We start from the raw sequence: 14,198 nt of genomic DNA on the forward strand, positions 1-14,198 counted from the left end.
CAAAATCATATATGCACAGCACACAAAAATTTAATTAGGTTCACACATTGATATGGTGTGCTACATTTTCGGTCGAAGAAGAAGATGTTTTACTATGTAGAAGAGAGATTACATCCAAGCAGTGTCGAGAAAACTTGCCCTGAAACCCTAGCTCGAAAAACCCCTAAAACACAATGATTTTCTCAACAAGACAACAGTACATTATATACTCCAAATCATGGATCGACCCATTGGGTCACGATCAATCCGATCGAATCCTCCGGGATTAGGCCTATCGGCCCAACCCCTCTGCTTTCATCACAAATCTTAGAAAACTTCATATTCAAGTCATCACCAAAATATATCAGTTTTCATCACAAATCTCAGAAAACTTTCTATTCAGGTCATCACCAAAATATATCGAAGCAGGTCAATATTCAAAATGGGTCAAGAATTCAAGATAAACTTAACAACTACCAGTAAAGCATTTACGTCAAGCTAGTTTTCTGAAGTCCCAACTTTGTGAATTGGCAATGAAATTCGGGGAAAGACAAAATCAAAACAACAAGATCAGCAGCCAAATACCAAATCTACTCAAGTTTCAAGTTCATTTTCATTGAGGTCATCAAACAAATAATTTGGAGGGAAAGATCTGAGTCTAAGAGAAGTAGATAACCTCCGCAAAAGGGAAATATAAGTGCATACCTTCGCTATTGGCACAGATCTTCGTTAACGGATGAAAAACCAGGACCAACCAGAGTAGAACCGAAGTCGCGATCTCTCGCTCCCTGGCTCTCATCTCTCTTCAGCTCCAAACTCCTCGGCTACCTTATCAATCTCCACCCAGCATCAGCTAAACCCTGAAGTCCCAAACCCTAACTCATTGTACTGACAGGAACTCGACAAAATCCCCACCATTTCCGTCGAATGAAACCTCGGGTCCTCAACCGAATCAAAATCAAAAGCCGAACCCATAAGAGAACAAGGCTGATTCAAAAAATATCTCCATTAGTCCACCGGAAATTTCCTTTGCTTTTCCTTTCGCTCTCCCTCTTCGTACTATAAATCAATCATTCTACCTATCTAATCTCTTTTACGCAATGTCTTTCTGTGATATATTCGTAATTGCTTCTGCACCCATTTTGTCATTTTCCAGTAGAACTCGTACATTCTGACCTTGACCAATAAATGTTTGCTACTACTGATTGATGAGTTCATGAATCTTCTTTCTTCACCAGAACAGCAGAAACTTCCTAACAAGATCATTCTTGAGATAAAAAAACAGAGAGAGCGACAGCGAGAGTTCTGGGAGTTGCATCTCCGTGGGAAAACTCATTAAAGAGAGATTATTATATTCAACGTAGTCTTTTTCATATAAATGCCAAGAAAAACCCAATTCGAAGAATTCATCCATGTCTTTGAAAAGCTGAGTAGTAGCTATCTCAATTCTCAAGTCGTCTTCAATTGTCTTACTTTTAATTGGTCTCTGGTTCAAACTCACCCACGTCCATCATATCTGTTAATCCACTTCCCCTTTCTTTCAGTTTTCTGCGTTACTTCGGCTGCGTTTGATAATCATTTGAAAAAACGTTTTCCGCGTTTGTTTGTTTTTGTTATTATTATTATTTTTTTTAAATGGGAACAATATAACAGAATCTTTCATTTGGTCTCCACAGCTCGTTTTTCGGGTTTTTTAAACAAACCAAGTAAGAGAAATGGTAGAAATGAAAAATGTTGGAACATGGTAATTTTGACATGGAAATGAAAAATTCTGTTTTAATACGAAACGTTGTTTCTGAAACAGAATAGCTACCAAACACAGCTGAATCCTTCTTTGAAAACTTCTTTCTATAAAAGTTATCTCCTTGAAAGATTCCTTGGAATCAGTTTGATTCAAGATTTGACTATGGAGTCAACTCATGCTTTGATATGGTCTAAAACGTATTGCGATTGATCATATAATGACAATCCAAAACGTATTGAGATTGATCATATAATGGCATCTGAATAACTTAGCAGTATAAAGATTTGAGGTGAGCCAACATGATGACAGTATAGAGGAAGATGTTCATTGGGAACACTCAAGTCTATGCTCGCATTAGATTTGCCCCTTATTTTCTTCGTTCACAAGGAAGCCGAGTTATTTCATGTACAAGGAAATGAAATAAATAAGGAAAAGAAATACAACTCAACTATACTAAACCATAGGGACATTACCCCTATCGTGTCAACATAACGAAAATAAATGAGGAAACTAAATGAAAACACTTACAAACATCCAACTTCTCTAATATAAAAAGAAGGCAAAAATCTTACTAAATATTACCAAACCCCTAATTTCATGTGACTGCATCACATTCTAACTTGAAAATCTCAAAAGTCTTGATACCCCCAACCCCACAAATTTCATGTGACTGCATCACCATGGATACCCAATGGCCGGTGAAGCAAACAATAAAGCAGCAGCAACAACAATCACTTCAGGGGCTGTATTTCCTCCTGCAATGGAATTAACAAATAAAGGAACAATTTAGTCCTGTGCAGATCTGAATTCAGTAGCCCTCTGCACTTGGACTTCAATCCCAACAGAAAGCAAACACAGGTGGAATGATATGATAAAGCTAATGGTGTCTAACATCATGGATGCTGAACTTTCTTAGGAAAACAAATGGATTACAGCAGACATGAAGATTTACCACTCCTATCCTATGATGGCATGAACATATCCTATGAAGGTATGAACATATCTTATTATGGATAAGTTCGTACCTTCATAAGATATGTTCATAAAATAAGCTGATTCTAGGGCCAAGTTGTCGATTGTACTCACTAGAACCTTGGTAGGATCAAATCCCTGTGAACTCTAGGAACTGATGAAATACACCAAAACTAATAAAAAAAAACTACACGAAAAGGGAAAGGAGAAAAAATTATTAATAAATTTTGAGGGCATATTTTTCCATAGCGACGCTGAACTGGGGGTCAAAACACCCTATTGGGTTTGCTTACCGGCGCATCCAAGAGTGCAATAGCCAAATACTAAAGAATAATGGCATTTCCTGTAACTAAACTGAAGTTGCAAAGGGGGAATAGCACTCTTGCAATGAAAGTAGAAAGTCCTTAGTTGACAAGCACCTTTTCTGCTCCAACAGCAATGGACAACTATGGGTGCATATGTGCATGAGAAGTGGGATGGGGGAAGAGAGATCACCTGGAGACGAGACAGAGGCTGGAGAAGACAGAGGGGGTGGAGAAAACGGAGCAGATCCTGGGCAAGGATGTCCAGTAACCAGGCCACACAAATCCAAGTTATTATCAAAACTGCATTAGTGGAAACACTTGGAGTCAGAATAACATTTCTCCTCGTACAAAAGATAATTACATTTTGGGGAGTTTTACGGACCTAATATGAGTGAACAATGAAAAGCTGCCATTGTCTGGTACAACACCTGATAAGCGGTTATTAGATAGATCCCTGCAGTTTGCATAACAAAATGTCAGCAAGAGAACCTTGCAACCAAACCCATGCCATAAAGAAGAAGAAAAGAAAATAGAACTATCAATGCGTGACTGGGAATCAAATTAACTTGATGCTTACAGAACTTGCAGGGCGGTTAAATCTGTCAAAGACATTGGAATTTCACCCGTTAAGCTGTTGTTGTTAAGCCGGCTATCCACACATGAGCATTATGAGAAGACAATGTTAAGATCCAGAATAATAAGAACAGTTTTTCATAAATTTTTAAATAGTAGGGACACCATCTCCAGAATATTTAACTACCATTCTTTTTTCTGACAAGGGGAGGGATCAGCAACCGAATCTTACTAGAAAGAAATTAAATACTGTTGGCCAAATAGTGCATGCATGAAACTCCACAAGCATCACAAGGGCTCAAAACAGTCAGACCCAAGAAGATCAGAGGTAAATGAACAAAGAACAGGAGAAAATGAAGTGAAGAAAACATTCTAACCTCCTATTGCAAACAGAAATCCACCAAAACTGCATAGGAAAAGGAAAACATAGAATGCAAGGAAAAACCACAGTGCAGGAAAGAAATCCTCCGGACACTTGAAGAAGATGACCATGGTAAACAAGTAAACCAAGAAACCAAAATTTACTTTCTCAGAAATCCCTACAAACCACTGTTGAATCTTCTAACTTATCCTTGATGGAGCTGTTATGGCATTAAAATTTCCTCAAATGAGAAAAAAGAAACTTCTAGGCTGGAAGGTTGCCTTAAAGTGATGGAGGGCCTTGCCTTAGGGAAGAAAGGAAAGAAAACCCTGAATGAACTCAGAGTAGTAGGGAAGAAGAGAAGAATCACACAAAGGGGGAGGGGGAAGAAGGTCTCACGACCAAGCAAACCACAAGGTTTCAACCAATTAATTAATTCATTATAAAAACACCACCACTACCCATCGGTTATATGCCTTTATATAATAAACTGAAAATTCAAACTTGCCTAATTAAAATCTAAACTATATTAGCAACTTCTAATTTGCTTCATAAATTCTAACTAATGAAATTAGAAACAGAATAAAACTCAAATTGGTAACTCCCTAATTGACTATTAACTACCCAAATTAAAATATTGCAAATAATTCCCAAACAAAATAAAATCCTAAAGATCCTAATGAATCCAAAGATCCAATCGGACCTGGTTCATCTCGGTTGAGATTGCCCAAAGGGTCAACCCGGTTCAACAACATCAATTCTGCATCATAAAGAGGCAGTACTGTTTCAACTTCAGTCCACATCAATCCAAGTGGTAACATAATCTAATGTGCAGAATGATGTAAAGCCGTGATGTAGTAGAGAAGAAGAAAAGAGATCCACAATTAAGCTGCAAACTTTATGATCCTTAGTTCACTCTAACATCAGAGGTCCATGTTGTGTCAAGAGTCAATTAGGCTTTGTTTATTTTGTGACTTTTGTTGACGATCATTCTCATCTAACTTGGATATATATGTTAAAGGATTGTACTGATTTTTTTAATAAGTTCTATTGACAGATTAAAACTCAATTTGATGCGCTAATTAAGAATTTTAGTTTCGATAATGCTTTAGAATATACTCAACATGAGATCTGAATTTTACTCTGCACATGGCATGATCCATTATACTAGTTGTGTTTGCTTTGTTCACAACCTCCTCCCTTGGCATTGATTAATTGGCCTCACGTGCAACCAAATGTGTGTTTCTTGGCTATGCTCACACTTAAAAGGGTTATAGATGTTTTGATCACCTAAATAGTCAATATTTTGTCACTGCAGATGTGACTTTCTTTGGATCCACACCTTACTCCTACCCTCCTCCACTTCCAGTTATTGTTCCCTTTACTGACCCTCCTTCTGACAGTTCTCCAGCCAAGCAGTTGCGGATATACAAGCGTCGTTCCAGGTCCAGGGTCCATGATGCCCTTCACAACTACCCTATATTTCGTCATATACATTTTTTTTTATGTGAATTGATAATTCATTATCAAAAGAGAAGAAAAAAGAGGATACAACAGCTCTACTTTTGGTCCATTTTGCGAAAGCTGAGAGATATGGCCATAAGAGGTTCAAAGCTCTACTTTTGAAATCCCGACTCTATGGCTTAAATAACAGTTATAAGAGGTTCAATGCTCAACTTTTTCAAATCTTTAAAGATAAAATAAATTTATAGTAATGGGAAACACACAATAACTCAAAAATAGAGCTAACAACAGAGAAATTCCCTTTTTAGACCCAATATGGAATGTAAAAGAAAATGCAAACTCAAGCTTGCACCAGAGATTGTCGAAAAATTGACTTGAGTGCTCAATCCTAAGAAAACAATTAACTTGCTTGACTATGTAAGTCAGTGCATTTTTCCCCATAATTTGCATTATACACTACACCATCCTTGCTCGATAATCTAAATAATTGACTACATCATGTTTTGGTTTCTCTTGAAAGCTTTGGCTCAAAACGATCAGTTACATCCATAATGTCATTTATCACAACATCATCTTTTAACAGTTCCCTAGGCAAGCCTTGTATTAAACAACCAAAAGGAAAAAAAAATCCCTTTAGTTAACACTAAAGCTAACTCAAAAAAGAGAGGACTAGCAAACACAAACTAAGAATTCATAGCTGAGGAAATAGGATGAAGGATACATACAGGAACCGCAGCTTTGTCAGCTTCCCCAAGCTGTCAGGAATGGAACCAGAGAAGCCATTCAAATAGAGATCCAAGCTAACCAAATTTGTCAGATTCCCAAGGTCACTGGGAATAGTTCCATTGAAGTTATTCCTATCAAGCTCCCTGTCATGAACAAACTTCAATCCTACAAGCATCTAGAAGTTTGGACTATTATTACAGTAAAGAACTCTAAGTGGAAAGCATTAGAACAACTATCTCCACATTTCCAAGCAAATAATAGCTTTTGTTAATAAAACATTCACAAAGTATACATCAGGATACATATTGTGGAAGAACTGACTTACAATCATATGAATAATGCAAAGTTGCAAAATTGTAATGAAATATCTTGAACCCCTGAACTAATAGATAGTTATGTTTCACATAGGTTAATAACAGGTCAGGGGCTAAATCTGCAGACTACCAATACAAAAATATAGACATACACAAACAGTTGTGGCCTCAAGCCATAGAGCAAATGGAAGCTTCAACAATCACCCACAGGCCAAAACTCTATATGTAAGCAGTTCTAGAATTTCATAATCATTCATTTTTAATTTCAGAAATTGGACTGGCATCAACTGGAAGATCTGGAGTAGCAGAGTACTCTCCATCAACTTTAGCTCCTCCAACTTGTGTGGCCTGCTTCATCCAAGGTTATGCAAGCGTCACATGCTAAAAACACTCACTCCATGTCAGGATGGCCTCCAAGGATCCATTCCATCTTGTTTCAAGAGCTTTCAGGCTCAGAAAACTCAATATCCCATCTAAAATCGGCTTCAAGGTGTCATTCCAGATGATCTGGTGGAACTCCAACATCTAAAGGAGCTACTGTCAAGGAGATCAATAGGTTGGGAGGTTTTGGTTCAGGGTAGTTTGGGAACTTCTCTTCAAAGCTTCAGAAACTTAATCTCAAGAAGATCTGTTTACGAGAGATTCCCAAAGCCGGAAACTTGAGTGAAGCAAAAACAAGAAAAATCTTTGGCAAGACATGTAGAACAAGCAATAATCCTATAAACAGAAAAACAAATACAACAAATTTCACTGAACAGATGTTGCATGACTTACAAGTACTGCAGATTTACAAGTTGTCCAAGTTGTGGGACAAGTTTACCAGACAATGCTGCATTCTCTAGATCACTAAAAAAAATAAAAAACAAATTTTGTTAGAATCATTACCATATGGTAGTCAACTGGAAAGCACTGTTCTCTGCCCAGCAGCACAAAATAAGCACATGAGATTAAATATTCGAAAGGAGTACAACTTACACTCTGATAACACTGTTATCATTATTGCATGTAACATGAGACCATTGGCAGGGATTGTCATGGGTTGGATCCCAACTCTGCAGGACATTATTAGGATCTTCTAAATTTGTTCGTAAGGTATGCAGAGCATCACCTGTTGACAATAAATGCACCAAAATTCAGTTTCCAGATGGAAACCAGTAGAAAGCAACCCATAAATCTCCAGAGGACAAAGCAAAGACCAGAGAAGGAGAAAGAGAAAGAGAAAGCAAGCATCAGTATCTTCAATAGCCAAAAACAGAAATTGCATTACAGGGAACCCCACTTGGACACAGAAACAGCAGAATGTGGAATCACAAGAAGAAAATAGAATAGTACTTGGACAGATCTGAAACTTACGAGCATAAGCTCCCATCTTCTTATGCAATATTGACGTGAATTCCTCAGTAACATGTTTTCTTAATGAAGTTACACAGCTTGTCAAAGAAATAAAACACATCAAAGACATAATAGAACAGCCATTGTTTAACCGTAATCTCACCAACTAATTACCCAAGAGCAGACCGCACTGAAACCCATCAGGTCTCAACTCCATGCTCATACAACTTGAAACTTCAATATTCAACTACCAGTATCTCCGCCACAACCACAACTTCCAAGAGTTTATTATGGTATGAGAAAAGCATTCAAGTTAAACCAGTTTTCTGAAGTCCCAACCTTGTGAATTGGCAATGGAATTAGAGAAAAGACAAAATCAACACAGCAGATCAGCGGCTAAGTACCAGTTCAACCAAATTTTCAAGTTCAATTTTTCATCTAGGTCATCAAACAAATAAATTGGAGGGGAGGAGAGGAACTAAAACTGAAATAATCAACAATGCCTCAGCCTTGACAATAAATTCCTATAAACCGGTTATGTTTAATCTAGCAGCAATCAGTATCGTCTGCAATCATAAAAGAGTTTAGAACATACTTGTTTCATGATATCAACACCCCGAAAATACTGAAAATAAGACCTGAAGTCTTAGGGAACATCCACAAAAGGGAAAAATGTAAAGTGCATACCTTCGCTATTGGCACAGATCTTAGTCAACGGATGAAACACCAGGACCAACCAGAGTAAAACCGAAGTCGCGATCTCTTGTTCCATGGCTCTCATTTCTCTCCAGCTCTAAACTCCTCAGCTACTTCATCAATCTCCAAGAATTCCAATGAAACTCTGCATCAGCAATACCCTTAAGTCCCAAAACCCTAGCTCTAAGGACTGATGAGAACTCGACAAAATCCCCACCATTTCCGTCGAATGAAACCTCAACTGAATCAAAATAAAAAATTCTTAATTGTTTCTGCTCCCGCTGTACCATTTTCAAATAGAACTCGTAAATTCTGACCTTGACCAATAAATGTTTGCTACAAGTGATAGACAAGTTCATGAGTCTTTCTCTTCACAAAGAACAAGAGAATTTTCCTAACAAGATCAATTTTTAATTCAGGATATTCGAGACTTGTGGAAATATATAATTTAGGGAGAGAGAGAGAGGTCTGGGAGTTCTATCTTCTTGGAAATACTCATTAGATGAATTCAGGTAATCCCCAAAGTCGATTTTCAGGTGGGAGGTTTGAATTAAGACCGTGTGGAGAGCGAGTGAGTGGGGTTTAAATTCAACGTAGAGATCAAGGTCAAGAAAAAAAAAATCTTCGAACATCTCAGCATCGAATCTCATCTCATCCACCTACTCACATTAAAAAAAAAAAAATTGCATCCACGTATTTGTAAAGTGTGACAAATAATAAAGGCAAAAAGGTCGCGTACGTATAAATAATTTGCTAGTCACATCTCAATCATTGAACTGTTTACCTAAGCTATTTCTCCCCTCTCTATCCCTAGCCCGCCTTCTCTGTCTCCCCGTCATCATGAACTCAGTAGCCCTTTTTCCTCATGCCTTCTCTCTCTCCCTCCCTTTGCTTCATCAATCGGGTTTTTCTCTTACCGTAATTGCTTTTAATTGAATTCACCTTTGAAGCATTGATGATGAATCCAACTTGTTGAAAATTTCTATAGAAATTAAGTGAATCCAAGTTTCTATTGCAGCCTATAAAATACAAGGAAAATTACCCAATAGCCCAAAAAACATCCCTCTACGCATCCAACAACCTAGTTTAAGATTACTTTAATAGAATTGTTGCCCCATTGAAAATTACTTTAATGATACTGTGTGAGGAGTGGGAAAGACAGAGCGAGGAAAGGGGTATTGTGGCTTTGCGGCAAAGGAGGGGATAGAAGAGAGATGAAGAGTCTGCAAGAATCAGGAAATAGTGGAGAGAGAGAAAAAGAAGAAGAATAGTACAAGAAGCAAAGTCTTCATGAACTTCTCATCACAAAAGATGGAATTGATAACCATAAAAATCAATTAAAGGCTCAGATCAACTTTATGCCAAATTTGCGATTAACACGAAAAATAAAATAGGGTTTAGGGTTTCAGATGGGAGCAACAACGCTATTTAAATGCGAGTAGGTACTTTGTCCACTGGATCTATCGCCTGTGAAGGTATGATTTTTCGTTCATGGAGCTACGAATTCTCCCTATTGTGTGATTAGGGCGACAATGAATAATAAACCTATATAAAAAAAAAAAAACACACACACACAGAGGACAAACACAAAAAAAAAAAAAAAAAAAAAAAGGAAAAAGAAAAACAGGAAAATAAGGTTCCAACACGTCCGTTCCGCTACCACCTGATAGGATAAATTAGATTTTTGGGTTTTTTTTTTTTTTTTTTTTTTTTTTTTGTCACGGAGCAATATGGGTGAAATACGTCCGAAGCCCTAACCCAAGCCTAAGTCTTCAAAATTCAACCCAGGCCCAACTCTGCAGGGTTCATACTAACTCAACCTGGCTCTAATGATCCTGCAAAGGTGGGATTAAACTTGAATGACCTGTTTTTGTCATTCATTTCTTATATACTAAAAAATTATAGAAAAATGAAATATCAATAGGAACTCTAAAATTTAATAAAAAAATTCAGGGTTAAAATTCGGGTCGGGTTCGATTGGGTTGGGCCAGGTTAAGGCCTCAACTCGGGCCCAACTCAACCTTGATCCAGGGTTGGGATTTTTCAACCCTAACCTGCCCTTAGGGTAAAAAAACTTGACCTAAGCCTTGTTCGGGCTCAGGGCGGGTTCGGGTTGTTAGGGTCAAACTTTCACCCCTAGGGACACAACTCCTATGCCATAGACAAATGGGGTATGAAATGACTAATGTGCCCCTTTTGAATTCGTATGCCCTATGTCTGATGTAAGGGGTGTTTTCAAATAGAAATCACTGGATCAGGATCCTCTTTTGAGCAATGATCTTCCAGGTCTTACCCATAGCTATATGGGTGATCGATACATGTCGAAGTGGTGATCCAACAACTCTTAGTGCGCGCCTCTGCTTTGATCGATAGAAGGATAGTCATTGAATCATTGCTTGGACCCATGTCAATTGTCCAATTAACTATGGACTAACTTGAACAATCATTGCTCAGGAGAGGAACCGGATCCCATATCACTTTAAGGATCAGGCTCTTCTCCAACGACTGCACCCTCCAACGTCCCTCCAATGACCATCCAAGGGCTGCAGGGGCTTGATCACACATCCCAACACTTGTCAACACCTGGGGATGTGTGTCCAAGCCTTTCCAACCTTTAGATGAATCGTTGGTGTTGGAAAGGATCCCAATCCATATCACTTGCCCAATAAAACAATGCAGAAAGGTGGATTGCAATTCAATGTAAGGCTCAAGGGTAAATTAAAAAAAAAAAAAAAAAAGAGCAATTTACATCCCCCTCCCCTGTATTTTTCTTTTATTCCAACCCCCTCCCCTGTGTTTTCAAATATTTCATAGACCTCTTCTGTATTTTGACAAATTTGACAAAAAATGTGACTCTATCATATTATGTCCATTAAGATTTCAAAATATTTTTTTAATACCCAAATCACCCTTATGGAATATAAATGGACTATTATACCCATTAGAAGATGAGTGAAGAACTCATCTTCACTTTCGTCTCACTTGCAAGTAGACTAAGGCAACAGCTCGACGAGCGGCGAATTGCAACAAGTGATCGATGGCGACGAGTGTCAACCAACGTGTCCAGTGACGGATGGCGACAATGATTGGAGGCTGTGACAGTTTGCAGTGATCCGCGTTGCTCTTCTCAAAATACATTCAATAGGGAATCAACAATTTAACATAAATCTATGAGAGAATCATACAGGAAGCGATGAAACTCATAATCCATTGACTGTTTCCGAACAAGTCCTATCCCTTCTGAAAAGTATCGCATCATTTTTTTTCTTCTGATAAATATATTACCCATCGTTTTATAAGTGTTCAAGATTCTAGATTCGCTAACCCACTCTATTTTTTTATTTTTATTTTTTTCATTTCACCACTGCCAATTATTTCCAGTAGCTTCACAATTTTTTTTTAAATCCAATTGCCAAGTCCTCTTCAAAGGTTCATTTTCCCATTCCTCAATTTGTAGAACGCAGAAAGCTGCCTTATAACAGTCCTATAAATGTTTCAAGAAGCAACAATTTGTGTTCTCATCCCCTCTTGAATAGAAATGCAAAATAATTCCTTGGCATGCAGCACTAGTGAATCACATTCTCACTGACTGTCATCAAGACTTTCATCCTGACCAACAAACACTCTGGTATAAGTACAATAAAACAAGGAAATCTAATGCAATATGATTTCACTGTAAAAACTAATTCTACTTCTAGTATTTTGTTGTAGCTCGCAAAGAATGACCAAGTCACATATCAAATGGATGCAGCCAAAAAACTGATTCTACTTCTAGTATTTGGTTGCAGAAACTTATATCACAGGGAGGTGGAGATCGGCTGGTTGCAGAAACAAAGCAAAATACAGGGCGATAGAGATCGGCTGATTGCAGAAACTTACATCACAGGGCGATGGAGATCTGTTGATATTAATCTCTCTGTCACCGTCGATCTCTTCGTCGCCGTCGAGCTCCATCGCCTGATGGGTCCAAACTCCTCCCTCTCGTGGTGATGGAGGTGAGTGAAATGTAAGGGTTTCATATTTGGGGTTATGAGGGTAGGGATACGGGTAAAATGGGAAAACAAATAAGTTGTTAAAGGATAGAAGGTAGAATCGTATTTTAACATCCACAACTAATAGTCTATTAACAGTGTTAACTGACAAGGGAGGTATTTAGAATATTTAAAAACACTGGGAATAAGGTTGAAATAAAATCAAAATACAAAGGAAGGGATGTAAATTGCTCAAAAATCTCATCCCATCGCATCCCATCTCGTTCAAATAACTGGAAAGGTAAACTTTGAATTCATCCACGTACATGAAAAGTCTTTATAAAGAAAAAAGTCTATTTGAAAAGTCAAGCAAATAATAAAGTACAAATAGGAAGGTGTGAAGCACTTCAATGAGGGAAAAGGCCAAGTGGATAAAAAAAAATGTATTTAAAATGTCAAACATAATAAAAACAAAATAGAGAGGTGGATAGCAATTCATTATAGGGAGAGACAAAAAAAAATCTTTGAACGTCTCATAATCTCGTCTATTCCATTCCATTCAAATAAATTCCACGTAAAATTCAATTAAAATAATTCATCCATGTATTTCAAAAGTCTATGGAAAAGAAAACAAAATAAATTAGAAAGGTTGGTAGCAATTCAACGTAAGGATCGTGACCAAAAATTTATTTTTTGAATGTCATATGATCTCATCTCATTCAAACAAATGCTATGCAAATTAAAACCCAACTCAAAGAATTCATCCATGTATTTAAGTCTTTATATCTTAAAAAAAAAAAAAATCTTTGAAAAGTTTAATAAATAATACGGTAATAGAATCCAATCCTCTTAATTGGCCATTGTATCACTGTGCAAACCAATGAGAGGCTGACAAAAGCATATGGGAGGTAATATGATCTTTTTGCATACTCATATTTAAGTGTAGAAACAGACAAGCAGGCAAGTATCTTTTCTCCTCAATAACAAAACAAAGATGACGGGTAACAATTTAATATAATGATCAAGATCAAATGGATAAACAAATCTTTGAACATCTCAAATCTCATCTCATCATATCTCATTGGATAAACGTCAAGCAAAACCCAACTCAAAGAATTTATCCATGTATTTGAAAAGTCATAATAAAACAAAACCAGACATCTAAAGCCGTCTTCTAATGTTTTAAGAAAAAAAAAAGTCAACTCTTCTATTGTCTTATTTATAATTGGTCTCACATTTGTTGGGCTTTCCCTTTCCATTTTCTACATCACTTTCTTCTTTGCTTATAATCTCCTTGGAAGATTCCTTGAATTTAGCCGACCCACTAAGTTGGTTAAAACTTTATTGTTACTGTTATTCTGCGGAAGGTTTCTTGAATTTCGCCCCATTAAATTGGGATAAAACTTTGTTATAATTGTTGACGACGATTCTTTGAACTTGTTTGATTCAAGATTTGACGTCTTCTCATTGGAAGATTCATTGGAATTGGTTTGATTCAATATGGTGTCAAATCCTGGCGTGATAGGGTTTTATACGTATTGAGATTGATCACATAACGAAATGAAGTAATTGCCCTCTAAATGGCTCTATTTGACGATATACTTGACACAAAGCCAAAGTTATGCATGTTTTTCCTCACCACCTATCCTAAGGTCATTTTAGATTTCCCCGTAACTATTTTAATTCTTCCAATCTAAATCAAATCACTCATCTATATTGGAGAACCCAAAGGCCTCCATTGAACATGACCATACCACCTCA

General features: G+C 37.2%; 2 protein-coding genes across 4 annotated transcripts in view; both read right to left on the reverse strand.

Annotated features, from left to right (window-relative positions):
* Window positions 1-9,239, reverse strand: part of LOC122067870 (LRR receptor kinase BAK1-like) — a 25,937-nt gene extending 16,698 nt beyond the window's left edge. For 2 of the 3 annotated variants that reach the window (XM_042631721.1, XM_042631714.1), the window contains exon 1: window positions 685-1,525. In XM_042631721.1, coding sequence (XP_042487655.1) covers window positions 685-778 — 94 coding nt within the window. In that variant the 5' untranslated portion in view covers window positions 779-1,525. Of the gene's footprint in view, window positions 1-684; window positions 1,526-8,457 lie in introns of those variants that run through there. The other variant, XM_042631728.1, reaches the window with a different exon arrangement.
* On the reverse strand, window positions 2,051-7,284 carry LOC122067892 (somatic embryogenesis receptor kinase 1-like). Its single transcript, XM_042631735.1, has 6 exons — window positions 7,213-7,284; window positions 6,124-6,299; window positions 3,578-3,649; window positions 3,383-3,454; window positions 3,191-3,300; window positions 2,051-2,478 (listed from the first exon to the last, which is right to left on the reverse strand). Exons 2-6 carry the CDS (start codon window positions 6,297-6,299, stop codon window positions 2,399-2,401), a joined length of 510 nt encoding a protein of 169 aa, XP_042487669.1. The 5' UTR covers window positions 7,213-7,284; the 3' UTR covers window positions 2,051-2,398.
* Window positions 9,240-14,198: the final 4,959 nt, after the last annotated feature.

Source organism: Macadamia integrifolia, chromosome 2 (genome assembly GCF_013358625.1).
Source record: "Macadamia integrifolia cultivar HAES 741 chromosome 2, SCU_Mint_v3, whole genome shotgun sequence".
NCBI classification, from domain to species: Eukaryota; Viridiplantae; Streptophyta; class Magnoliopsida; order Proteales; family Proteaceae; genus Macadamia; species Macadamia integrifolia.